Source organism: Equus asinus, chromosome 2, assembly GCF_041296235.1.
Source record: "Equus asinus isolate D_3611 breed Donkey chromosome 2, EquAss-T2T_v2, whole genome shotgun sequence".
Classification (NCBI taxonomy): domain Eukaryota; kingdom Metazoa; phylum Chordata; class Mammalia; order Perissodactyla; family Equidae; genus Equus; species Equus asinus.
The window spans coordinates 82,468,433-82,493,659 of NC_091791.1; the positions used below are offsets into that span (position 1 = coordinate 82,468,433).

Below are 25,227 nucleotides of genomic sequence, written 5' to 3' on the forward strand. Positions count from 1 at the left end.
CGTGGATGGCGGGATTCATTCAGGATTGGGAACTGGCAGGCTGAGAGGGGCCTGAGGAAACTGATCTGAGAAAGCTCTTGAAAGCCTCCCGTAGTGAATGATTATAAGGTATAAGGTAGAAAGGGAAGGAAGTCAAGGAAGTTGACAGAGCGGAATAGAGAAGAGCTGGAGGATTTAAAATCTTGCTGAGGTCACAAAGTGATTTATAGCAACCTAACTAGCCTTCATTCTTTTGATTTTGACAAATAAAATCAACTTGTCTTTTGAAGCTTCAGACTAGAAAATGTGAAAATAAATGTTTTAAAATTACAGGTCTTCTAAATGGTAAAATTGAATTTTTACTTGGATTACCATAAGACAGTCCTTTAGGCAGAAAAAAAATGACTACAGCTTAAACCTCAGTAGATAGATTAATAGATTTTATTAGATTTAAACTACTCATCATATTCTGGTTTTCGTCTGTATTAACAACTGTGATTATAGTTTAAGTGAAAAAATAAATTTTTGATTATTCAATGAATAAAATGACTCTTTATGAGTCCCCAATTGAATGTCAAGCATGTCCATCATTGACAAAGGCAAGATAAAAATGATCAAAATAATCATGAATAGCCAAAATTAATTTGATTAGGTAAGGAATAACGTATTTAAGCAATCTTTATACTTAAAGGTAAATATTTTAATTTCTGTCTATATAGATAGCATTAGATCTTTCTGAATAATTATTAAGCTTTTTTTTTTTTGGCTGGGAAACTTTAGCTCTGAGCTAACATCTGTTGCCAATCTTCTTCTTTTTCTTTTTCCTCCCTCCCCAAAGCTCCAGCACATAGTTGTATATTCTAGTTGTAGGTCCTTCTACTTCTTCCATATGAGCTGCTGCCACAGCACGGCTACTGACAGACAAGTGGTGTGGTTCTGCAGCCAGGAACCGAACCAAGACCAGCCAAGCAAAGCACACTGAACTTTCACCACTAGGCCATCAGGGCTGGCTCATTAAGCTTTTTTTTTCAAGTTAGGCATTTAGAAACAGAAAGTTCAAATTTCTATAGTGTAGCACAAATATCCATGATTTAATGAGGTTTCCTTCTATCAATTAAAATGGAAGATTCAAAGAATTTTGAAAGTTACTAAAAGCAGTACCCAACTTGAAAAAGGTTTAGGTTGAGTGCTTCGGTGAGAATTTCGCATCCAAGTATACAGTGATTAGATCTCAGACAACATATTATAGAATCCATCAAGCCAAATGCAATGTTGCTGAAAAATAAACTTTCACTTTGGGACGTCAGCAACACACCTAATACAGGAAATCAGGGTCACTCTCTTTTCTTTCCTATCTCCAACACTTTTACTGTAGCCATAGACGGCTCCAGGGGCTTGGGGCTGGAAATTAAACAAAAGGTATGGAGTCCGGTTAAGGAACCATAAAGTTAATTGTGCCTGATAGTATAGCTTTTGGCTACTTGTCAGTCAAGTATGAATTCTCCAGTTAACACTTTTCTTTTCTTTAATCATAGAGATTAAAGATGCCTACTTCCCTTTCCATTCAAGCACGAACTGCCTTTAAAGGCAGTAGTCATGTGGGTGGGAAAGAAAAGGGCATTTCCTCCTGCTTTTGTACTTGAGGTGAGCAAACAGCTCTTTTATGACTTTTACTACTATTGATGGGAAAATACAAAAAGGTCTAAATACTCCTTCATAAAATACTTTTTCTATATACCTCATTTTTCTTCCCAATTTAAAGATACTGCTGTACTTAGATACTAATCAGTTTTGGGGGCATAAGTTACGTTATAACAAAGGACAAAAGAAAGAATTTGGGCTAGCGCGAAAATTTCATTAAGTAGAGACTTTGGCTAAAGAGCAGAATTTCCCAGGTAGGGAGGAAGGAAAAAAGGAATGGGATAAGAAAAAGGATGAGTGCTTACTGCTTATTGCTGTCAGCCTTCCCATGGAAGACTTTACAGAGGGAGTTTCCAGGGAGGAGACTGAGACGTTCTAAGCAGAGACATTTAGGAAGAAAGAGGAGTTCCTGTTGTCTTTGAGCCAGTTAGCTACAGAAACTGGTCCAAGCAGTTACTGGCTTGGAACTGGGGGAGAATGAATTGGGAAGTGCTCATATACTACAGTTAAGAAGTGTCTTGAGGGGCCAGCCTGGTGGCGCACCAGTTAAGTGCTCCCGTTCCGCTTCGGTGGCCCGGGGTTTGCTGGGTCAGATCCCAGATGTGGACATGGTACTGCTTGGCAAGCCATGCTGTGGCAGGTGTCCCACATATAAAGCAGAGGAAGATGGGCACAGATGTTAGCTCAGGGCCAGTCTTCCTCAGCAAAAAGAGGACTGGCAGCAGTTAGCTCAGGGCTAATCTTCCTTTAAAAAAAAAAAAAAGGAAGCATCTTGATAAAAATTCCTGGAAGCTGATGTCTTCTTTATTGACAGAATCAAGAGAACATTCGTGGCAGAGCTGGCTACAAGGTCCCAATAGAGCACATTCTGACATTCAAATTAGACCTATTCAAATGTGGCTCCTCTTGATTCCTTCAACTTTGTACTATAATGATTATCCGTAGAGAGGGGCTCCAAGTTGAAACAATCTCACTCATATCATCCCTATTCACTCAGTTTTTGGAGACTAACAGCTTGGTCCAAATTTTTAAAAAGGTGATAGGCTAAAAGACAAAAAAAAAAAATCAAGTATAAGCTATCAGGCCTAATCAAGAATGGCTTAATACTATTAATTCTCTTCTTTGAACATTTTACTTAAGTGCTTTATTAGAGCTACTAGCTCAGGGTTCCCACCACGTGCATCAATTTGTTTATAGGCTTTAGATTCAAGCTCTTTAAGAGTATTCCGAGTGTAGTCAAAAGAACCTACATTCTCGAGATAATGTACACAGTATTTTTTAATATCTATGTTTTCGGTTCTCTGGCGCAAGATATTCTGCACCTGGGTGCTTTCAGGCCTTGACCAAATAGCATGAATAGTAGGAAATGAGAACTTTCCCTCTGTTAAATCTTCACAAAAGCTTTTGTTTTCGCTATATTCTTTGGAGTGTAGATTAGCGTAATCATCCCTAATTTGAAAAAAGAGACCAAGTGTATTAAGCAGTGGCTTTAAATCTTCTTTGTAATCAGAGAACAACTGCATGAGACCCACTGCTAATCCAAACAGTCCACCTGTCTTTTGCAGCACCATAGCTTTATATTCTTCTTCAGTGGGACAGGTGTAATTATCCCTCCAATAAATATCTAGGCCTTGGCCCTGATGGAGTTCCAAAAGCTGGCGGGTGAAAAGCTTTACTGCATCCGGGTGATCAAGGGTTAAGACTTTCTCTAGGCCAAGAAAATATACGTAATTGGCAGAATTGATGACAGATGGAATTCCATAGATGCTGTGTGCCACTGGAAAGCCACGTCGGAGTTTTGAGTTGTCTTCAATATCATCGATGAGTAAACTGGCATTATGTAACATTTCTGTCACTTCAATGATAATCTAACAAAAAAGATAATTAAAAATTTCATGTTATTTGAACTATTCAAAATAGCTTATAATTAATTACATTAACAGATTAGGAGAGTCTCAGGAATTTTCACAACTAATAATTATTTAGCAACCTCAATATAAAATGATATACTGCATGAGCATTAAACAGAATTAAGAGCTAGGAGCATTTTTGACATGATGTCTATTAACTTCTTGGGGATTAAGAATAAGGTTAGAATTGCCTAAATACCTGTAGCTTGTCTTCTGGAACTTTTAGCCAATGATTAAATGCCTGTGAAAGTTTGGTTCTCACTTGTTTACCTGCAATTAAGGAATAAAATTTGGCAATAAAATTAATATTTTAATTATAAGAAACACATTCAGAAACTTTCTCTAAAACTGATCAGACTTGATAAAACCAGCCCCATCAAGCTATTACTACTGCACAGCTTGCCTTCCACTGCTGGACCCATACCGCCCCGCTCTGCTGAAATTCATATCCCAAAACGCACAACCTTTTAAAATTATGGCAGGCATGGGCCCGCCCCGTGGCCGAGTGGTTAAGTTTGCGTGCTCTGCTTCGGCAGCCCAGGGTTTCGCTGGTTCGGATCCTGGGCGTGGACATGGCACCGCTTGTCAGGCAACGCTGAGGCAGTGTCCCACATGCCACAACTAGAAGGACCCACAACTAAAAATACAGAACTATGTACTGGGGGGCTTTGGGAGAAAAAGGAAAAATAAAATCTTTAAAAATAAATAAATAACTAAAAATAGAATAAAATGACGGCAGGTAGAAGAGATTCTAAAGCACTCCAAGTGGCCCACTAGTAAGCCCACTCCTTTCATCTTAACTTGTATCAACAACTTTGGAATGGAATGAGCTTTTTAGAGATTATGATCTCGTTAATGCTTTTTTTGTTTGTTTTTTGAGGAAGATTAGCCCTGAGCTAATATCCACTGCCAATCCTCCTCTTTTTGCTGAGGAAGACTGGCCCTGAGCTAATATCTGTGCTCATCTTCCTCTACTTTCTATGCAGGATGCCTGCCACAGCACAGTTTGATAAACGGTGCATAGGTCCACGCATGGCAATGTGAACTGGCGAACCCTGGGCCATTGAAGCTGAGCGTGTGGACTTAACCACTACATCACTGGGCTGGCCCCTCATTCATTCCTTTTTTGAAAAGGAAGCCAGTCTAGTTAGTGGCAGCTAATTAGCACTGTCCATTGCAGAGAACCATAGGTGTTTTCAACGAAATGTACTTTGCTATTGAATTAGCTCATAAAATTACCTCTTAGGATTATCTACCATTCCTTTAAATTAAGGTTTTAGAGACTGGACAGCATTGCTTCTTTCCTATCAAAAAGTGAGATTACCATACCTTGCAGTATTCCCTTTTTTTTTTTTTCAAGGAAGATTAGCCCTGAGCTAACTACTGCCAGTCCTCCTCTTTTTGCTGAGGAAGACTGGCCCACAGCTAACATCTGTGCCCATCTTCCTCTACTTTGTATGTGGGACGCCTACCACAGCACGGCGTGCCAAGTGGTGCCATGTCTGCACCTGGGATCCGAACCGGCAAACCCCTGGCTGCTGAGAAGCAGAACGTGTGAACTTAACCACTGTGACACCAGGCCAGCCCCAGTATTCCCTTCTAAAATTCCAAGTTTAGTCAAAAATTAATCTCTTTATTTTGACTAGGGCCATTAGATTTTCAATATTATCTCTTTCTTACATGGAAAACTCAAGAGAGGTCTTTAGATGGTACTTGCCATTAGAAGTTGTTTTAGCCCAATATAAAGGAATGGTAGATAAAAACCACAACTGGTTCATTTAATAAGACTATCCTACAAGCTTCCTGCTAAAGTGAATGCACAGTAACATCCTAATTTCAGATTAAGTTTCAGGAAAATAGTTACATAAAAAGTTTCAGTAAACAAAAACAGTACTTTTACGTTCTAAGTCCTATCAGATGTTTTCTCTGCACCAATCACCCAAACAAATGAATACACAAACTCTCATCATACACCATATGGGACAAAGTTTCACTTTCTGTGAGAATTCTAAAAGAGAAAGCTCTCTCAGGGTTGGAGAAGCAGTATCTTCTGTCTACTAAACCTTAAGGTGAACATGGTCTGGGTAGCAATTACATACTTTATATTTTTGATCTACTTTCGAGTTTAACAAATGTCAATCTAGGCGATACTTAGAATGCACAACGGTGCAAAGTAACCCATATTACTTTAAAAAATAAGTTTAGAAGATGCAGAATACAGAGAAAGGATGTGGACCACCTTTTTCCTTTCACTTCAGAATGTATGTAGAAAACAGTACGTAAATGGCTTAACTTACAGGTATGGCAGTTTTAATATTTTGTCCTCTAACCAGATTCTAGGGTCTGGCTTGACACTTTTAAGTCCCCAAACAGTTTCTAACAGAGGCTAGCCACAGAGACCCCTCAAAATTAAAACAAACAAACAATAATTACTGTTTTCTCTTTAAGACTTTACTTAACATTGCTGACTCCTTTTCTGCAGTCCCTCTTGCTCCACTCTCAACCCCACCCCTCCACCTCCTACTGCAAAGGTCTGGGGATTTACACAAGGGCAAACAAACATAAATAGAGTCATTTACCTCACTAATTTCAGAAAATCCTACTATCAATAAATTAATTATAGGAGCCTGGCCCTGTGGCCCAGTGGTTAAGTTCACGCACTCCACTTCGGAGGCCCCAGGTTTCGTTGCTTTGGATCCTGGGCGCGGACATGGCACCGCTCATCAGGCCACGCTGAGGCGGTGTCCCACATGACACAACTAGAAGGACCCACAACTAAAAAATGTACAACTATGTACTGGGGGGCTTTGGGGAGAAAAAGGAAAAATAAAATCTTAAAAAAAAAAAAATTATAATCTTTTATTAGCAAGAGCAACTTCACAACAGAAAAAATGGTCTGGCACACCTTTAAGTCACTTTAGTAACTCTGAAGCTCTCTATGAAAAATAGGTTTACTACATATAATGCAATTTCCTATTTCTTTAGGAAAATCTTTTGAGGTTACAGTTTATCATGGATGCAAGAATATATTCGATTAAAAAAAGGTGAGATACCTAATGAGAGTTTTAAATATGTTATCTAATAGCTTAAAATATAATTTCCAGATAATGAGGATTAAAAAAAGGTTAGAGAAGTGCGTAACATAGATAAGCATTATGGTTAAAATGTAACTACAGGCAGTCCTTGCTTTGCACAGTCGTGGCGAGTGGGAGATGCTCACTAGACTCTCGCCAACACCGATAACTGGCATGTTTTATGGCAGCCCAGTTCTAGCCAGTGTTTGCCAACTTGTTATAAAAGAAGTCCAGCAAGAGAAGGGTACAGTGCAGGAGAAACAGTGCTATGTTTCTCAATGGGAGACTCTGAAATAAGTGAAGTTACTAGTTGCTGAATAAATGTCACTCAAAAGCAGTCTCTCGCTTTTCCTTAAAACAGGAGGAAACTTTCCTTTTGCCTTCTCCATGTCTGTCTTCCCTCCATCCTTTTGAGGCATTGACATTAGCAGGTATGTCTCCGTTAGGGTCTGCCAGAATAGAAATGACACTAATCATGATTATTTCCGAGGTGTAGGTAGGGAGTTATCACTCTTCTGGCTCGTGATAACCATATTTATCCTCCCCAGGCTCATGAAGAAGAGAACAGCACGTATTAACTTTGAGGCATGCTCATAAAGAAAGGTGTGCACTTTAGAATAGAAAAAAAAATGTTTATTGTGATTGAGTTGAGAACATCATTAGACCATAATTTAGTCACATTATGGGCTAAAAAGCTTTTTATGGTTGTCAACTTGTTCCTTTTATATTATTTCTATGAGAAAGAGCATTCGAAGTTCCATGTAACTGGTTTATTAGTGAATTTTCATTACAAGAACCCACACTTATTATATGTTTAAGTTTCTACTTGCCATTATCATTTTCCAGATAAAGTTAAAAGAATAGCAAAATTAAACAAAACATGCACATACACATGCATATGATTAGGCAGGTATTACTGCAGGAAGCCATGTCCAGGTAACCCATCTTTATATAGAAATAATGTGGGCTATGCTTCTAAGTAACGTGATTAAGATGCAGTGCAAGGGCCCGCCCTGTGGCCGAGTGGTTCAGTTTCAGCGCTTCGCCTCAGTGGCCCAGGGTTTCCCCGGTTCGGATCCTGGGCGTGGACATGGCAGCACTCATCAAGCCATGCTGAGGTGGCTTCCCACGTGCCACAACTAGAAGGACCCACAACTAAAATATACAACTATGTACTGGGGGGATTTGGGAGAAAAAGGAAAAATAAAATGTTTAAAAAAAAAGATGCATTACAATTTGGCTCTAAAAGAAACTAGTAGTGTAAGAAACGCAGTATGTATGTGATGGTGGAAAACATGAACATTGAAGGTAAAACTTACATGTGAAAGGTAAGTGAATCTTTTTCATGTTGCACAAATTGTCATAACTTTCCCTAACAGCTAAACAGTAGGGAACAGGAATGTGTGGCATCCATAAAGAATAAAACCTCCAATGAGGTACTCAAATGTTTTTAGTACTTTTATTTTGTTAGGTATGTCATATAATTGCATATTTTTTTAAAGGAGGCCTCAAAAATGTCCCCTTAAAAAATGTTTTTTAAGAATAAAAAACTTGGGGCTGGCCCGGTGATGCAGCGGTTAAGTGCACACGTTCTGCTTCGGCAGCTGGGGGTTCACCCGTTCGGACAGGCGTCCCACACATAAAGTAGAGAAAGATGGGCATGGATGTCAGCTGAGGGCCACTCTTCCTCAGCAAAAAAGGAGGATTGGCAGATGTTAGCTCAGAGGTAATCTTCCTCAAAAAAAAAAAAAGAAAAAAAAACTATAAAGCTCTATTTATCATTTTTCTCATACGTAACACCTTAAACAGAAAATCTCAAGGGCTGGCAAGTCTAACCGTTTCTGTACGCTAACATATGAATGACCACTACTCTATAAAAACCATCCTAAATGGACTGTAGCTGAACTGTTACCTGGTAACTGAAGTAAGTACTCGTAGGGTTCTAGAAGAATTCTTTGGACCGTTTCTTGAGTTTTCTCCATTGTTTTTAAATTTCAAAGCTGATCTGTTAAAAAAAGAAACATAAAGATGATCTCATCAATTAAATTATCTTTGAGCGTCAAACAGCAAAGGAATTTGTATCTCAAGGGGTTTTTGTAAAGGTAGACTTTCATTTTCATCTTTTTTTTTTTTTTTTCTTTTTGAGGAAGATTAGCCCTGAGCTAACAACTGCCGCCAATCTTCTCTTTTTGCTGAGGAAGACTGGCCCTGAGCTAACATCAGTGCCCATCTTCCTCTACTTTCTATGTGGGATGCCTGCCGCAGCATGGCTTAACAAGTGGTGCCATGTCTGCACTCGGGATCCGAACCAGTGAACCCTGGGCTGCTGAAGCACAAGGTGCTCACTTAACCGCTGCATCACTGGACTGGCCCTCATTTTCATCTTAAAGAAAATTCTACCCATACAAAATCTTGAAAACATTTTGCTTAGTGAAAGAAGCCAGTCATACAAGACCACATATTGCATGATTGCATTTATATGAAATGTTCAGAATAGGCAAATCTAGAGAGACAGAAAGTAGATTAATGATTGCCTAAGACTGGGGTGGGAGGAATAAAGAGTAACTGCTAATGAGTACGGTGTTTCTTTTTGGGGGGATCAAAATGTTCTAAAATTAGATCGTGGAGATGGTTGCACAACCCTACGAATGTACTAAAACCCACCAAATGTATACTTTATTTAAAAAAAAAACACTTTTTTTGAGGAAGATTAGCCCTGAGCTAACTACTGCCAGTCCTTCTCTTTTTGTTGAGGAAGCCTGGCCCTGAGCTAACATCCGTGCCCATGTTCCTCTACTTTCTATGTGGGACGCCTACCACAGCATGGCGTGCCAAGCGGTGCCATGTCCATACCCGGGATCCGAACCGCAAACCCCCAGGCCGCCGAGAAGTGGAACGTGTGCATTTAACCGCTGTGCCACCAGGCCCGCCCCCTAAATGTATACTTTAAATGGGTGAACTATGGGATAAGTAAATTATATCTCATTAAAAAAGGAGTCTTCCAGGGCCGGCTTGGTGGTGCAGTGGTTAAGTTTGTGTACCCTGCTTTGGTGGCCCAGGCTTTACCAGTTTGGATCCTGGGCATGGACCTAAACACCACTCATCAAGCCATGCTTCGGTGGCATCCCACATACAAAATAGAGGAAGACTGGCACAGATGTTAGCTCAGGGCCAATCTTCCTCACACACAAGAAAGGAGTCTTCCATTCAAGTGATTACATTGGTCAAAATGTTCATCTGGATTTTAAGTGGTTTCCTTAGTTATAAAACTATTATACCATTATTATATTAAACTATTATTATATTAAGCCTTTCTAATTTTACTCAACCATAAAAGGCTTAAAATGTTGACATCAAATCAATTTAAAACAAATACAAAGAATTAGATACTTCTATATTTGATTGATTACATAAATTAGTAAACGTACTTACTTGTATGAGCAGTGAGATGTTTTATATATTTAAAATTTAAGGAGAAAACTCTTCTCTTGTATTTTATCTACAATCAATCCATTTGAGAGATTCTGGTTTAAGTTGAGACAACCATTAATTTGAATGCAGGTATTACTATTAAAAATATTCCCCTGTGGTGATTTATTGTTCTGAATTTTATATTTACTTCAATAGTTCCTAGAATATCACTCATGGTCTTCTCTTCCTGGAATTCTCCCTCACTGTTGAATCTCTACTTTGTTTCTTTGTAAACATATATTGCTACTTCTATTTATTCTCATATGAGAAGTCTTCCAATTGCTCTGACACCTTTGGCACATTTTAGGTTTCTCAACTGTCTGTTTTCTTTTGCTTCTTAGGACAATGATTTGGTTTCTAAGGTCATGAGGCTAAAGGATTGAAAAGTGTGTTTTTTGTAGCCTACTCTTGAGCCTCTAGGTGAAACAATTATAAAAAATTAGCATTCCACCAAAGGAAATCATCTTAGCAATAAAAATTCAAAGAGAAACATTCCATATAGAAAATTTCTACATCTGCCTTGACCAACAATGAAAAAGTTAAGAAAATATTTTGAAATAATCCAAATACTAGCTTGGTAACCTATTACCCTACTGTTTAAATTTTGACATAGGTTAGCTCATTTTCAAGAAATTAAAGGGGCCAGCCCGGTGGCGCAGCGGTTAAGTGCACACGTTCCACTTTGGCAGCCCGGGATTTGCTGGTTTGGATCTGGGTGCAGACATGGCCCTGCTTGGCATGCCATGCTGTGATAGGCGTCCCACGTATAAAGTAGAAGAAGTCGGGCACGGATGTTACCTCAGGGCCAGTCTTCCTCAGCAAAAAGAGGAGGACCGGCAGTAGTTAGCTCAGGGTTAATGTTCCTCAAAAAAAAAAAAACCAAACAAAACTTCATGTACTCAAGAAATTAGAAGAAGGAAGCTGACATGCAGGAAGAACAATCACCCTACATTAATGAGCACATAAGATTATTATTGAACAGAATTAAAGAATCAAAAAAATCCATTTCTTACATACTTCTCTATTTAAACCAGTTAGTAGCCATCTCTTCCCAACTAGGTTGAGAGCAAAAATCATCTTTATCTTTTTCACAGCCTCCAGAACACATCTCACTTAAACAACCAGTGAGACCAACTTTCAAGAATTTTCTCTTGTCTGTCTGGATCAGTAACAAGTATACTCTGTCGTACAGAAATCAGAGTTAACTCGTTTCAATTCTTAGTGCTTTGGGTGAAGTTATTTATTTATTTTTTTTGAGGAAGATTAGCACTGAGCTAACTACTGCCAATCCTCCTCTTTTTGCTGAAGAAGACTGGCCCTGAGCTAACATCCGTGCCCATGTTCTTCTACTTTCTATGTGGGACGCCTACCACAGCATGGCGTGCCAAGCAGTGCCATGTCCATACCCGGATTTGAATGGGTGAACCCCAGCCCCCCAAAGCGGAATGTGCGAACCTAACCACTGTGCCACCAGGCCGGCCCCTTAAGTTATTTTTCTACTTAAAATATTAGTTATGAATTTTTAAAAATTAATCTTTCCTTTGCTCACTCAGGTAAGTTTAAGAATATTCACTCAACAAATAAGTCAATTAATGTTCCTTTTTCAGAGGGCGCTCATACACAAATATTCTCAACCGTGGGAAAACACAGGAACCTCAATTTTTCTAGGTATTGAAACCCAACCCGTTTCATGTCTTTTTAAGAGTCTAAGGGGTTCTACACACTGTGGCATATACTCTGACCCGCCTTTTTGTAAAAACTCCAAGGACCTCAGTTGATCCCAGCTGGAAATTTCAGCTGTCATGTATTAGACTGAAACGCAAAGAGGCATTAGTGTGTTACACGAACCCTACTCATTTGTTTTCAGATTGAGTAACAACTACAGAATGCCTCTGCGAGAGTCTGAAGCTACTCACTTTCAAACTGGAAAATTGCCTTAAATTAGTTCAAACAATGGATGGATGAATACGGATACAAAAATAGACTCCCTCCTCGGTGTAGACCACTGCTGCAGTAACCCGGTTGGGCTCCCTGCCTTCGCCCCTCTAACCTAGTCCTCTTCTCTTCCGCCAGGGTGATCTTTGCGAAATTCAAATCTAACCCTACCTCCCTTCCGACTGAGAACCCTCGAAGATATCCCACTGTTCTCAGACTTGAAACTAAACTCCTTAACAAGGCATAGAAGGTTCGGCGGCCCCCACGCCCAGCCTCAGCTCCTCATCCTTTAAAAGCTCCCTCTTGACACCAGGCTTTCCAACGCGTTGTCATTCTTTCTGTCTGGAATCTTCTCTCCTCGGTTAACTCCCGCTAACCCTCCCTCTCTGAGCTCGACCCTCGCTTGCTCGGGAGAGCCTTATCTCCCGAAGCCAAATTCCCCATTTCGACTTCTCCTCCCACCAGCTAACTCCCCCTTCGTAGCACTCACCACTGCTGAATTTCACGCTCGCTTCTGTGTCCATTTTATTTAAGATCCATCTGTCTCACTAGGCTTAGCTTCACCAAGGCTGGGGCCGTACTCGTTTTTCCACAACTAAGTGAGGGACCGAATGAACGACCGATTGGAAAGTGCCTTCGAACGCACCAGAGGATGAAACCAGGGCGCAGACTTGCATATAGAAAGTGAAAATGACATGCAAAGTTTTTTTTTTTTAAGGGAAGGGTCTGGTTTCAGAATTACTAAATAAAGACATATGAATGTAAGCGCAGAGTAACTCCTTCCACTCAAACTCAGGGACATGATGGGTCTGAAGAAAACTGCCTGAGAGCTACAGCAGGGGATTTAAATAACTCCGAGGCTGATTTTCCACTGGGGCTTGGCAGAAGAGCTTCAAACGTCTACTCTGCTGGCAGAGCTCGCAGGGTCGGCGAGGTTCCTTCTTCCTATCGGCTCAGATGCCCCCTTCCGCCCCCCTCAGTCGCCTACTGCTCCTCCCCTTCTCTAGCGAGAGGATGGAAAATTCATACACAATCCGGTTCAGCATCCGGGTCCTCACCCTCCTTTCTTTCTTTCCTCTCGGCTCCGCCTCCTAGCATCCCCCCCCCCCCCCCCCCGCCATCCGGGTTCCCCTAGCTCCCACCACAGCCACTCACGTTTTAACGATGATATCACAAATTTCACGCCGCCGGTCCGGGAGTAGCAGTACCCAACATCAACTTCCCCCTTTATAGTTCAGACCAAGGCCCTCCGTGATGCCTACATGAATCCCTCCCCCTTCTTCACCACAGAACTCTCCGCCCTCCTCAGCCACCAGCAACACCGCATTACTCGGTGCAAGAAAATGCGCCATCCCGGTCACACTGCGCAGGCGTCGTTGCCGCCTCCTCACCGCTTTGTCGCCCCGCCCCTTCCCCTCCCCCTCCCGGTTCTCGTAGGCGCGGGGCATTGCGGGTCTTGCAGTTCTCTTGGGCAAGAGCTTGCGCATTGGCCCCAGAGGCTGGACTACACTTCCCGGGAAGCTTTGAGGCGTAACTTTCTGTTTCCATAGAACTGGTGGGAAAATGGCGTCGTTGTTTGTATCCAGGGGGCCAATAAGGACAGGGTGGAGGCGGGTTCTAGAGAACTCGAACCAATCCAAGGTCGTCTAAGAGGCCATCCGGGAAAGAGGTAGGGGAGGGGAAAAAATCTAGGGGAGGGGAGAAAGAGGGAAAGGGGGGGACTTGGGTTGGGGGGGAAGCGATGTTTGCCCGTCAGTCGAGTCCGGAGTGAGGAGCTCGGGTGCTGGAGCGGAGGGAGACTCTTGAGCTTAAGCTTGCCGCCGCCACGGCCACCGCCTGGACCTTTGCCCGGAGGGAGCCGCAGAGGGTCTGTCGCCGCCGTCCTCTGGAGGGCAGCGCGACTGGGGGCCCGGACCTCCAGTCCGGGAGGGATTTTTCGTCGTCCCCCCTCCCCCCAGCGAGGGAGCCCGAGCGGCCGCCAAACAAAGGTACCAGTCGCCGCCGCGGGAGGAGGAGGAGCCGGAGCTTCAGCCTCAGCAACCGCTGGACCCGCCGCCCTTCTTCCCCCATCTCTCCCCCGGGCCTGCTGGTTTTGGGGGGGAGCAGGGGAGGGGACTCTGGACGTGCCAGGGTCAGAGCTCGCCTCCGAGGAAGGTAGGGGAATTTTCTGAGGCTCTCGCGGTCTCGTGAGGGGGTCCTTTTGGGAGTCGCTGGGCCCGGCCGAGGAGCAGGGGAAGATCGCTACGGTGGTCTCGCGGGCGCCCGATTTCAGGGCCTCCCGGGAGCCCCTGCCCCCCCCGCAGTTGCCGACTCCGAGTCGCCCCCAGCCTGGCGGCCGCACACTCAGCGCTTCAGCGGCCCTCGGCCGCGGTGGGGGGCCCGGGCCGACGCGGGGGGGCTGTGCCGCCTCCTGGTCCCTCGGTCCTCTCGCTGTCCCCGTGACCGGGCGGCCGCGGCTCCGGCTCCCACTTGTCGGGTCTCCGCCTCGGAACGGGACGCGGGCAGAGGCTCTGCGGAGGGTCGGTCCTGCCCGCGGCCCTCGGCTTCCGGGCCCCTGCGGCCCCGCCGGGCTCCTCGAGGCCGGGCCTGCGCCCGCTCGGACGCGGGGCTGCGGCCCTTCAGCTCGGACCGGCTCGGCCGGCGGGGAGGGCGGGCGGCCCCGCGCCGGACCCCGGGCTTGTTGTGAGTTTCTTCGCTGACAGAAATGGCGTCATTGTCGGAGACGGGAAACTCCGTCGGGTCCCGACAATGGGGACGGGAAGCTGCCGAGCTGTTTCTGGGTTTGCGGGGATGGCGAGGCCAGAGGGAGCCCCGAATCGGCGTTTCATGGTTGGGGGACTGACGCCTTCTATGGCCCTTTCGGGGTTCAGGCTTCGCTGGGTTCCCTCCGCCTCCGCCGGTGCAGAGGGGTGCCTTTGGTGTTGACTCGGTGTCTTTTGTTTTCCCTCCAGGTGCAGGTGAATCTGGTGTTTTCGAGGGGATCGCGGTCCTAGAATCATCATGAAGGTAAGATTGCCTACGGAAAACGAACCTTTGGGCTTCTAGAATTCAGGAAGTGGGGCTTTGATCGAGGTCGTGTGTGGGGCCTCCGAGTTTTGCCGAAGAAGGTGTGTTTGGTGGCTTGGTGCCCGAGCCCTTCCTCAGAGACGATGGGGGTCAGCTGGCGAGGATGTCCGCGGGCTTTGCTGGACTTGGAGCCACTTAGAGGATAGGTAGCTCGCTGAGGATGATTCTCCCATTTATAGTCTCTTTTTGCAGGGAATGATAGGAATAGCTGCATGAATTCAAGTGTTTTAAAAGGTAAAACAGAAAAAGCAGTCAAGTAATCTGACTCTAGAAACTGAACTGTATTGTAGTTCTATCGGTTACACTGATGAAAATCTCATTTATTGTGTGAACGGTACTGCGAATTTATAGCAGAAAACGTATTTGAGTAACCGTGAGAATAATCTTAATGAAAGATTTTTAAAGAGAATTTTGATGATCTTTACACAACTCAGAGCAGTTGTTCTTTCTATTTCCAGGGATTTAGGGTTATATGGTTTATTTTTTCTTTATTGACCCATTTGGTCTGTAGATTGTCAGATGCTGTACTGCATTGTGATAAAACCGATGTGGAAAATCGATGGCCAGGTTCCTCTCAAATGTAAACACGTTAACTGAATGTAGGATGTTGTCTAGAAAGTACGATTTGCTTAATTGGTGGAAGAAATTTAGCAATAAAAACACAGGTTTTTTTGTTTACTTTAGAGAATATGTAATTGAATGCTGTCATTTTTTAACACACTCTAGAATAAAAAGCCTTCGATATCTGAAATGTCTAGATTCAACTGGTGGAACTTGGAGACTAGCAGATATTTTTCACCCCTTACATATTCAGAAGAGCTTGAAAAGGGTAGTGTGTGTTCACAAGTACAGAAATGCAACAGATAGCATGTTAAAGTGTAAATGTCATCTACTTTGGACAGTCCCTTAAATTGTTTTTAAGAAAATGTATTTCTGTTCAGAGTGAAGACTGCTTTTACGGTACTGCATCCAAATTAAAATTTGTAATGCTTGTGTTTATGGAAGAAAGTAAAAGCTGTGGCTACTTAAATATTTTTTCAGCTATACAAGGTAATTCAATTTAGTCCAGATCTTTTAGTTTTTTTTCTTCTTGAGTTCGAGGTGCTATAATCTGCTACCTGAAACAGTTTATATCTGCTAAATTCGTATCTCACCTTCACATAAATGAAAAAAGAATCAGAAATGTTTCATAAACGAACCCCTTTTGTTAGTCACAGATGCTAGCAGCAACACCTGTGACCTGTGTAAAACAGTGACAAGTGAATTTATTATGAGAAACAGTGTATCTTCCTTGGGGTTGGAACAAGAATTTCTTAAGAAAAGTGTTGAGTTGAATAATATATAATGAATTCAGAAGCTGAATAATACAGAATTTAGTTTGGAATAAATGTTGTAATCTGTCATAGTTCCCAATGTAGTGCATGGTGCAATATAGGTACTCTGTTAATGTTTGGTTAAAAGAAATGTAGTAAGTTGAGGGTCCTTTACATTTAAAATATTTTTCTTTTCTTTCCTCCTTTCCTTTCTCTTTTTGTTTTCAACTTGTCTGTTTGAAAAATGAAAGTACGTTGGAAACTTTAGCCTTATAAGTTTCACAGTACTAGGCAAATGCAAATTTTTTGGTATCATTTTAGAACTACTAATTTTAAGTGCTCAGCATTTCCATTATTACTCCTTTTAAAAAAAAGATAAGTATTATTAAAAGGAAAGTTATTAAAATAAATTTCTAATTTTATACAAAAAGAACTTCCTGTTATTGTAAATATAGTAAGTCTTCTCTTTGCAAATCTACTAGTAATTAATAGTACTAAAAACTTAGCTTATTTCTTACAACCTAAATTCTTATGTGGTGAAGGTTGAGAGGAGGCTGATCATGAGTGGCATTTTGCTTTAACAAAATTACAATTCAAAAAGTATTTTGTATTGATTATATTGGGCTTAATTATTGTGTGTGTGTGTTCCCAATTTCTATATTGTAATGACAACTGAGCTGTAGGAGGGTTCATGCCATTTGTTGGGTCTTACCAAACACATTTGTACTTTGAAGCTAGCTTTTAAGTTTGTATTATCTGTCTTGTGAGTCACAAAAAATTTGTAGATTTTGTTAAGTGACAGTGTGTTGAGGTAATTGAAAGAGTTGTTTACTAATACTTTTTTGGTTGTTGCTTTAAATCCCCAAATAAAGAAAAAAATATATATCATTTTAAGTTATATGTTTCAGAAGCAATTTTCCTGTAGTATTACCTGCAAGAATTTATTTAAATAAGTAAAGCCTCTTTACTGACAGTATACCCTGTCTTGTAATATTTTTGCCCAGTGTGTTTTTGAGAAATATGACTATAACACGAAAGCAGTTTTGTGCTTTAACGTAGATCATGATGTTGATGTTATGTTGGATTTATTTTTCATACTTTTCATAGACCTTTCAATGTCAGTGATAGCACATTATCTGGAAGTGATCAATTAAAGTTTATAAATAATTGTGATAAGACTTAATTTTAATTACATCAGATTCATTTCCTACTTTTTTTCCTAACTAAAACTTTTTCCCTGCTTCTGTATTGTGCATGTTATTAACATTTCTCATTACACTGCAGTAAATTTTGAAGTTAAACGGGCTGGGTGGGCTAGATATTTCAGAATCTTTCATGGATAAGTGATTTAGGTGTTTGTGTTTAGAATCTGGAGAGATGGCCTTTTTCAGATGTAGCATTCTCTCTTCAGTAATCACCAGCTTAGACCACATAAAAAGAATAGATTACAAATGCCTTTTCTAATGACCTTTGCTTGTGTGCTTGTTCTCATTCCCTCTCCCCCGACCCTTCCCCCTTCCTTTTCCTGACTCCCCTCCTCTCTCTTTCCCTTCTTCCTTTCCTTCCCAACCTCCCTACCTTTCCTCTTCCTCTCTCTCCGTTTCCTCTTCTTTCTTCCTTCCTTCTTCCCCTCTTACATAAATCATTCATTTAACAACAACCCCTTCCATGTGTCAGGCAATATAGAATGAAGGTGAATGAGCTATCAGACCTGCTTGCAAGGAGCTCACAATTTAGTAGAAGACACAGAAAAATAAAGCAAAACATAGTGCATATTGAATTGTAAGAGTATTGATTGCTACATACAGTAATTGTGGTAAGTGCTCTGGGAGGACAGAAGAAGACATCTAAATCAGAGAGCCATGGAAAGTTCTCTGGTGGAATTGACATCTAAGCTGAGTTAAAGCTTTCACTAGGCAAAGAAGGGTAGAAAAGAATGTTTCAGACAGACGGAACACCATACTGGAAAATAAGAAAATAGAAGATGATATATTTGGAAACTAAGTAGTTCACTGTGGCTGGGTTAATTTAGAGCATAATGTGTTTGGGATGGGATTAGGAGGGCAGTGATGGGAGATGAGGCTAATAAGTTAGGGAGTTGAAATTTTTCTGGAAAGCTACATGGAACCACTGAAGGTTTTTAAGAAGGGGTAAAGAAGTTGGATTTGTATTTTAGAGAGATCACTTTGGTAATCTTGTAGTGAATACATCAAAAGGGAGATCTGAATGAAAGGTCTGGAGATTATGGGTAAGATGTCCAAGTGAGAAGTGAGTAAGGGCCTGGAACTAATGCAATGGGAGTGGAGCACAGGGGATAGATCTGAGATATCTAGGAAGTAGAATTTAGGACCTAGTAACTCTCCCTGGGCTAGGAGGAAGGTGGAGGTTTCTGTCTTGGGACATGAGATGGATGTTGTCATTTGAAGTGTGTTGTCATTGGCGTAAAGGTGAATAGAGTTTTGAGCATTTAAGGGACCTGTAGGAGATCCACATCCAAGTCTATCTACTAATTAGGATATAAGAGCAGGCAGGATGAAGAGAATCAGAGGCTTGGTTAATCCATTGTGAATGTTAACTTCATAGTTAACATTTAACTATAACATTTGAAGGGATTTCGATTCATAACCTGGCAAGTGTATTTTGTTCAATAAATTTTTGGTCTTTTGATGAACAGTTAATTTTGTAAAATACTGACTTCTTTTCTGTCCAAATTGCTGATTTTTTGCTTATTGTAGTTTAAAAAAGTATGCTAGATGAATACATATTTCACTGAAGAATCTGTTTTTCCTAACTCAGCCTGTAAATTCAGTCATTGGATACCTTCCTTGTACCAGACATAGTTCTAAGTATTGAGGATACAGCAATGAACAGAACAAGAGTTCTTACCCTCTTGGAGTTTACTTTCTATTAGGGTAGGCAGACATCAAGCAAGAAAAATGTGAGAAGTTCTAGGAAGAGAAATAAAGCAGAGTCAGAGTAAGAGGTTAGAGTGACAGGGTGTTACCTTAGATTAGATGTAATGAAGGGCTTGTTTGAGGAGATGACATTTAAGTATCATGTGAAACAAGTGATATAGTGAGCCATTCAGTTATCTGGAGAAGCTCTTCTTACATCCCAGGCACAAAATACAAGTGCAAATGCTCTGAGGAAAAATGTGTTTGGCCTGTTTGACCTTGGCACATTTGGGGAACAGGAAGAAGACCTTTAGGGCTCGAGTGGTAGGAGATGAGGCTAGAGAAGTCACAAGGGCCAGTACGATATGGGGCCTTTTTGGCCATAGTAAGGACAAAGTAAAATCTGAGTGTGTTAGGAAGTCATTGAAGAGTCTTGAGTAAGACAGTGAAGTGATCTGATATACTTTTTCAAAAAAGAACAATAACTACTGTGTAGAGAATGGACTGTAAGGAAGCAAAAGTGGAAATAAGGAGATCAGTTGCAAGGCTACCAGGTTGGTTCTGGTGAGAGATGGTGGTGGACCAGGTGTGAGAAGTGATTGTGTTGAAGATTCGGGTGATAGAATTTGAATGGATTGAATGTGGTATGAAAGTTCTGCTTGCTGCTGCATACAAATGATGAGACGCTCTCCTCCTCTTTTAAGAATCTTTGTGCTGTGATTAGTTGGTGGATGGGATTTTTAGAACTGAGTACAGCCAAGAAGGCATTCCAACTCTTAGCCTTCCGTTATTAGTGAGCAGTGACCACTGAGCAGTCTTTTCTGGTTTTTTTTGTTTTTGAAGTTTAGAAAATGAGATAAAATTCACCCTTTTAAAGTGTATAATTCAGTATTTCGTAGTATTTTGACAAGATTGTGCATCCATCACTACTATCTAACTCTAGGACATTTTCACCTTCCCCAAAAGAAACCCTGTACCCATTAGCAGTCACTCCCCATTCTCCCTTCCCTCTGTCCCTCCCCTGGCAATCACTTATCTCCTTTCTGTCTTAAGGATTTGCCTATTCTGGACGTTTCCTATCACTGGAATCATACAATATGTGACCTTTTGTATCTGACTTCTTTCACTTAGCAGAATATTTTCAAGGTTCATTTTGTAGCATGTGTTAGTACTTCATTTCTTTTTATTGCTCAGTCATATTTCATTTTATGGATATACCACATTTCGTTAATCCATTTATTAGTTGTTGGACATATGAATTGTTTCTACTTTTTGCCTATTATGAATAATGCTGCTATGAACATTTATGTACAAGCTTTTGTGTGAACATATGTTTTCAATTTTCTTGGATTATAGGAGTGGACTTTTCAGTTTTTAGCATAGTAATACTGTCTGTGGTAACCCTGTTGAGAGCTGAGTGTTTAACTTCAGATATTTTGTGTCATTGTGGCAAGTGGCCACCAAGGAGTTGGACATTTTAAAAATTCTTTCAGTGTTTATTGAATGCTTATGTGCTAGTCTCTGTTCTTATTTTTTAGGATATATCAGTGAACAAAACAAGTGGAAAGTCCTGCCTGGCCTTGTGGATCTTACATTTTAAGGTTGAGGGGCAGAAAAATAAGAATAAACATAATAAATAAATTATCCAGTTTGTTAGGTGCTAAGTAGTATGGAAATAAGAGGGGAGCTGGGTAAGGAGGATAGGGAATGGGGAGTTTGGGGAGGTTGTAGTGTTAAATAAGGTGGTCTAGTAGGCTTTATTGGGAAGAAATTTGCACAAATACAGTGATCACCCCTTCTCTGCAGGGGACATGTTCCAAGACCTCCCAGTGGATGCCTGAAACCACGGATAGTACCGAACCCTACATGTACTATGTTTTTTCCTATGCATACATACCTATGATTAAATTTAATTTATAAATTAGGGAGAGTAAGAGATTAACAACAATCACTAATAAAATAAAACAAATAATATACTGTAATAAAAGTTATGTGGATGTGGTCTCTCTCTCTCACAATATCTTATTTTACTGTACTCACCCTTCTTGTGATGATGTGAGATGATGCAGTGCCTATGTGATGAATGAAGTGAGGTGAAGGACGTAGCCTTAGGCTGCTGTTGACCTTCTGATGATACATCCGTATATCGGAAGGAGGCTTATCAGGCTGGGGCAATGTTTGATGGTTGGGTATCTAGAGCGGGCAGTGTCAGTGGTTGGGGATCCAATAAAAGGATGATTTGCGGGACAGAGTGAGATGGCGCAAGATTTCATCACACTACTCAGAACAGTGTGCAATTTAAAACTTACGAATTGTTTATTTCTGGAATTTTCCATTTAATATTATCAGACCTGCAGTTGACCATAGGTAACCGAAACCACGGAAAGCAAAACTGTGGATAAGGGGGAGCTACTGTACTTCACAGAAGGATGTGAGAGAATTAGTCATGTGGCCTCAAAGGCAGCTTGATGTGTTCAGTGAACTGCACAAAGGCCAAGGTGACTGAAGTGGAGTAAGGAAGGAAGAGAACTAGAGGGGATGTGGTCAGACAGGTAAAGGGGATGCAGGTTAGGGGCGGAGTAGGTCATGTCAGATCACCTAGGACCTTGAGGGCCTTTGTAAGGCTTTTGGCTTTCACTCTGATAGAAACAGGGAGCAACTGTAGATTTTGAACTGAGGAGTGATGCAGTCTCATTATAGAGTGGCAAATTTTCATTATATTTTTAAAGGATCACTGTGTTAAAAAACAGGCTATAGGCAAGTTGAAGATAGAAGGTAGCCAGTTAGGAAGCTATTTTAATAAAGGATGGTGGTGGGATGGTGGTCGCCACAGTCAGGTTGGCAAGGAGTGGTCAGATTCTAGATGTCTTTTGAAGGTAGAGCCAAAAAGAGTCCCTGTCAGATTGAATGTAGAGAAAAGAGAAAGAGTCAAGGCAGACACCAAGATTTTTTGGCTGAATAACTGGAAAATGGGTTTAGAATGAAGTTAGGATTTTGTAATTTTTGGAAATAAATATGTATATTTTATGTTTGTGGAAAGTACCAATTGGTGTATTGCTGTGAAATGTGGCTATAAACAAGATACAGATGTTCTTTGTTAATTTTTTAGTAATAGATATTTTGCGAACTTTTGTTATTGACGAATTATTTAAAAATAGGACTCTTGCTGCCTTCCTTTTGGTGTCACAGAAAAACGGTGTTTCTACATTTGTGAGAAGTATGCACTAGTGTTCTGTGTACGATGACAACCATAGTAAGCAATGGAATCCATAGTCATATTAATCCTCTTGATATTTAAGTGTTGCAGATTGTGTAAGGTTTGGATTTTGATAAGACATACACTGCAGGTAGAATTATTTAAAATTTGTATTGATTACCTATGTGTAAAGCATCACTTTTAGCTTGTATCTTACCTTGAATATAAAAGACAGAAAGTATTAAAGAAAATGTGTCAATATTCCTTTCTTTTCAATTGGGCTTCCTTTAAACCTAATGGACATTGAACAAAACATAAGCTATAACTAGCTTTTGTTCCCAAGATGATTGAAATATTTTCATTTAGTTACTTTACATCAAAATAAGACTGTATATTTGTTATCTTTTAAATTACTAAGCAGTATGTTTAACTTAATTTTAAAAGAGAACTTTTGTTATAAAAATTATGACGTTTGTGTTTGTTTAGGAGTGCGGGAAATCCTGACATTCAGGTTTTCTGTGGAAGATAATGTGTTTCTAGAAATCTGATAGATTTCCACGGATTTCCAAGTTTTCCATGGAAGATAATGTGTTTCTTGAAGTCTAGAAAATAGAAAGGCAGATCTACTAGAGTCAGCTTACAGAGACAGAGAAATCAAACTTAATGTTCACCATAGTATACTTATGGTCATATTTTAGGCTGGTGAATAGAAACAAGGGACAGAATAAAAGAGGCAAAAAAGATGGAAAGCTTTAAAACAGCAACAAACAACACTTGTCTTACTCTGAATATAGTTCTCAGTATTCCTTAATTAATACTTGCCCATACGATGCTCAGAAGGTCCAAGTACTGGTTTCAAGATTGCTATAAATCTCTCCTCTCCCCAGAGTTACGTGCAAAATTTCGTATAGCCATACATTTTTCTGGGGAGAGGAACCGTAGCTTTCACCAGCTTCTCAATGGAACTCACAATACAGAATATTAAGAAACACAGCTCTGTAGTATCATCTGTTAGCTGTTCTACAGCTAATCATTTTAATAAAAATAGTTGTTTGCACAGCCTTCTCCTCTTACCATTAGAAAAATGGGTAATCAGCTGGTCGCTACTCATTTTATTTTGTAATTTTCTTTTTGTTTAAATCGCTGTGCAATCAGAAAAGTTTTTATTATATTGTTTCTGAAATGTTAGCGTTATATGAAATGCATATATAGCTTAAGATGCCTTTTTAAATTTCTAAGAAAAGTCTGAATTTTTTCTATTATAATTATAAGTAAATAGCTTTTGATTCATGGAAACATTTCATAAAATAATTTTAAAAGTTTGCTCTGAAAGTATAGTTTTTAGTACACTGGGTATTATTTATGAAACTGTTTATTATAAAAGTTAATGTATGTTTGCTCTTACCTTTCCCACATTCAGTCATTTGCCTAATGGGGTCATCTTTGGCAAGGATGATATCTAACTGTGGATAACTAGAGGTACTTAGCTTAAGGATACAGTTAAGAGCGAAGTACAAAATTCTGCATTATTCTACCTGGTTTGAGTGTCTTTCCAGCTTAACAGTGGTGTTGGCAGCCAGGTGGTAGAGAGGCTGATTCTTTGAGCCATTGTTATGATTTGTAAGGAAGAAAATCTCATAGAAAATAGTGCAGGTATTACTTTAAAATTATAAATTTAGGTGTCATCAATTAAGAGAATAATAATTCTGTATATAGTTTTATACTATTAAAATGTGTCAGATTACAGTGTATCTTGGACAGTGGGATGGGTACTGTATATAAACTTCTATTTGAGCCGTTTTCTAATTTATAGATACATTTTTGGCAATGTGTCTTAACTCTAGCATATCTGAAGTCCTGTGTCAGGGTTTTGACAAGTAGAAAAGTGCTATCTCCTAATTTGATAATCTTAGGGGTGTACTTGCTTATGAGAGTATAGTCATTGATAACTTTAATAAGTTTCATTGAAAATCACACTTCTTTTTTCTTTTTCTTTTTTTGTGGAGAAGATTGGCCTTGAGCTAACATCGGTTGCCAATCTTTCTCTTTTTGCCTGAGGAATATTGTTGCTGAGCTAACATCTATGCCAGTCTTCCTCTGTTTTATGTGGGATGTCGCCACAGGGTGACTTGATGAGCAGTGCTAGGTCCGCACCTGGGATCCAAACCTGTGAACCCTGCCTGGGCTGCTGAAGCAGAGTGCGTGAACTTAACCAATATGCCACTGGGCTGACCCCACACTTACTATTTTTTTTTATTATTTACTCTAGCACAAATGAAGATTATAAACTATCAAACCTTTGAGCAAATGGCATTTAAAGAAAAGACCCACTTTACTAATAGTAAGAATTATACTTGAATCTGACTATAAAAACCAACTTTGTTTAGTTAAAATGCCCCAAAACAATGTAGCTTAGTGATTAAGAGTGTATGGCTTACAAAGAGAGGTCTTGTTCCCAGTACTCTCTCTCTCTGTTCTTTACTTGGCTATTGAAGTTTGGATAAAGTTATTTATTTTTGAAATGAAAGTAAACATAAGTTTCATTTTTTTGCAAAATAGGGATAATAATAGTTACCTTACAAGGTTGTGTAAGCAGTAAATGAAATAACATTTAAAATGCTTTACGCTGTGCTTCACATAGTTCTGAGCTTTTGGTACATAGTGGCTGTATTATTCCAGTAAAAGCCTCTCACTTTTATAAACTGATAGAGTGAGGATTTTGTAATCAAGACAGTTTGGGATTAAACT

General features: G+C 40.4%; 2 protein-coding genes across 10 annotated transcripts in view; one reads left to right on the forward strand and one right to left on the reverse strand.

Moving 5' to 3' along the window:
* Positions 1-406: 406 nt before the first annotated feature.
* GGPS1 (geranylgeranyl diphosphate synthase 1) lies at positions 407-13,397 on the reverse strand. 3 transcript variants are annotated; one of them, XM_070492309.1, is made up of 5 exons: positions 13,166-13,369; positions 8,517-8,609; positions 6,977-7,053; positions 3,730-3,799; positions 407-3,488 (listed from the first exon to the last, which is right to left on the reverse strand). In XM_070492309.1, the coding sequence occupies exons 3-5, from the start codon at positions 7,027-7,029 to the stop codon at positions 2,730-2,732; spliced, it is 882 nt and encodes a 293-aa protein (XP_070348410.1). In that variant the 5' UTR covers positions 7,030-7,053; positions 8,517-8,609; positions 13,166-13,369; the 3' UTR covers positions 407-2,729. The 3 variants fall into 3 exon arrangements, with proteins under 3 accessions (XP_070348410.1, XP_044614663.1, XP_070348404.1); XM_044758728.2 differs by lacking the exon at positions 6,977-7,053 and having other exon boundaries at positions 3,730-3,800; positions 13,166-13,397; XM_070492303.1 differs by lacking the exons at positions 6,977-7,053; positions 13,166-13,369 and adding an exon at positions 12,501-13,006 and having other exon boundaries at positions 3,730-3,800.
* A 298-nt stretch (positions 13,398-13,695) lies between these two features.
* The window catches only part of ARID4B (AT-rich interaction domain 4B), a 148,716-nt gene continuing 137,184 nt past the window's right edge, over positions 13,696-25,227 (forward strand). For 4 of the 7 annotated variants that reach the window (XR_011496252.1, XM_014846555.3, XM_070492328.1 and 1 more), the window contains exons 1-2: positions 13,696-14,164; positions 14,962-15,016. Coding sequence is in view for 6 of the 7 variants with exons in the window: in XM_014846555.3 (XP_014702041.2) it covers positions 15,011-15,016 (6 nt within the window). In the remaining variant the exon portion in view is untranslated. The remainder of the gene's footprint in view (positions 14,165-14,961; positions 15,017-25,227) is intronic. The other 3 variants (XM_014846556.3, XM_070492339.1, XM_070492346.1) reach the window with 1 other exon arrangement.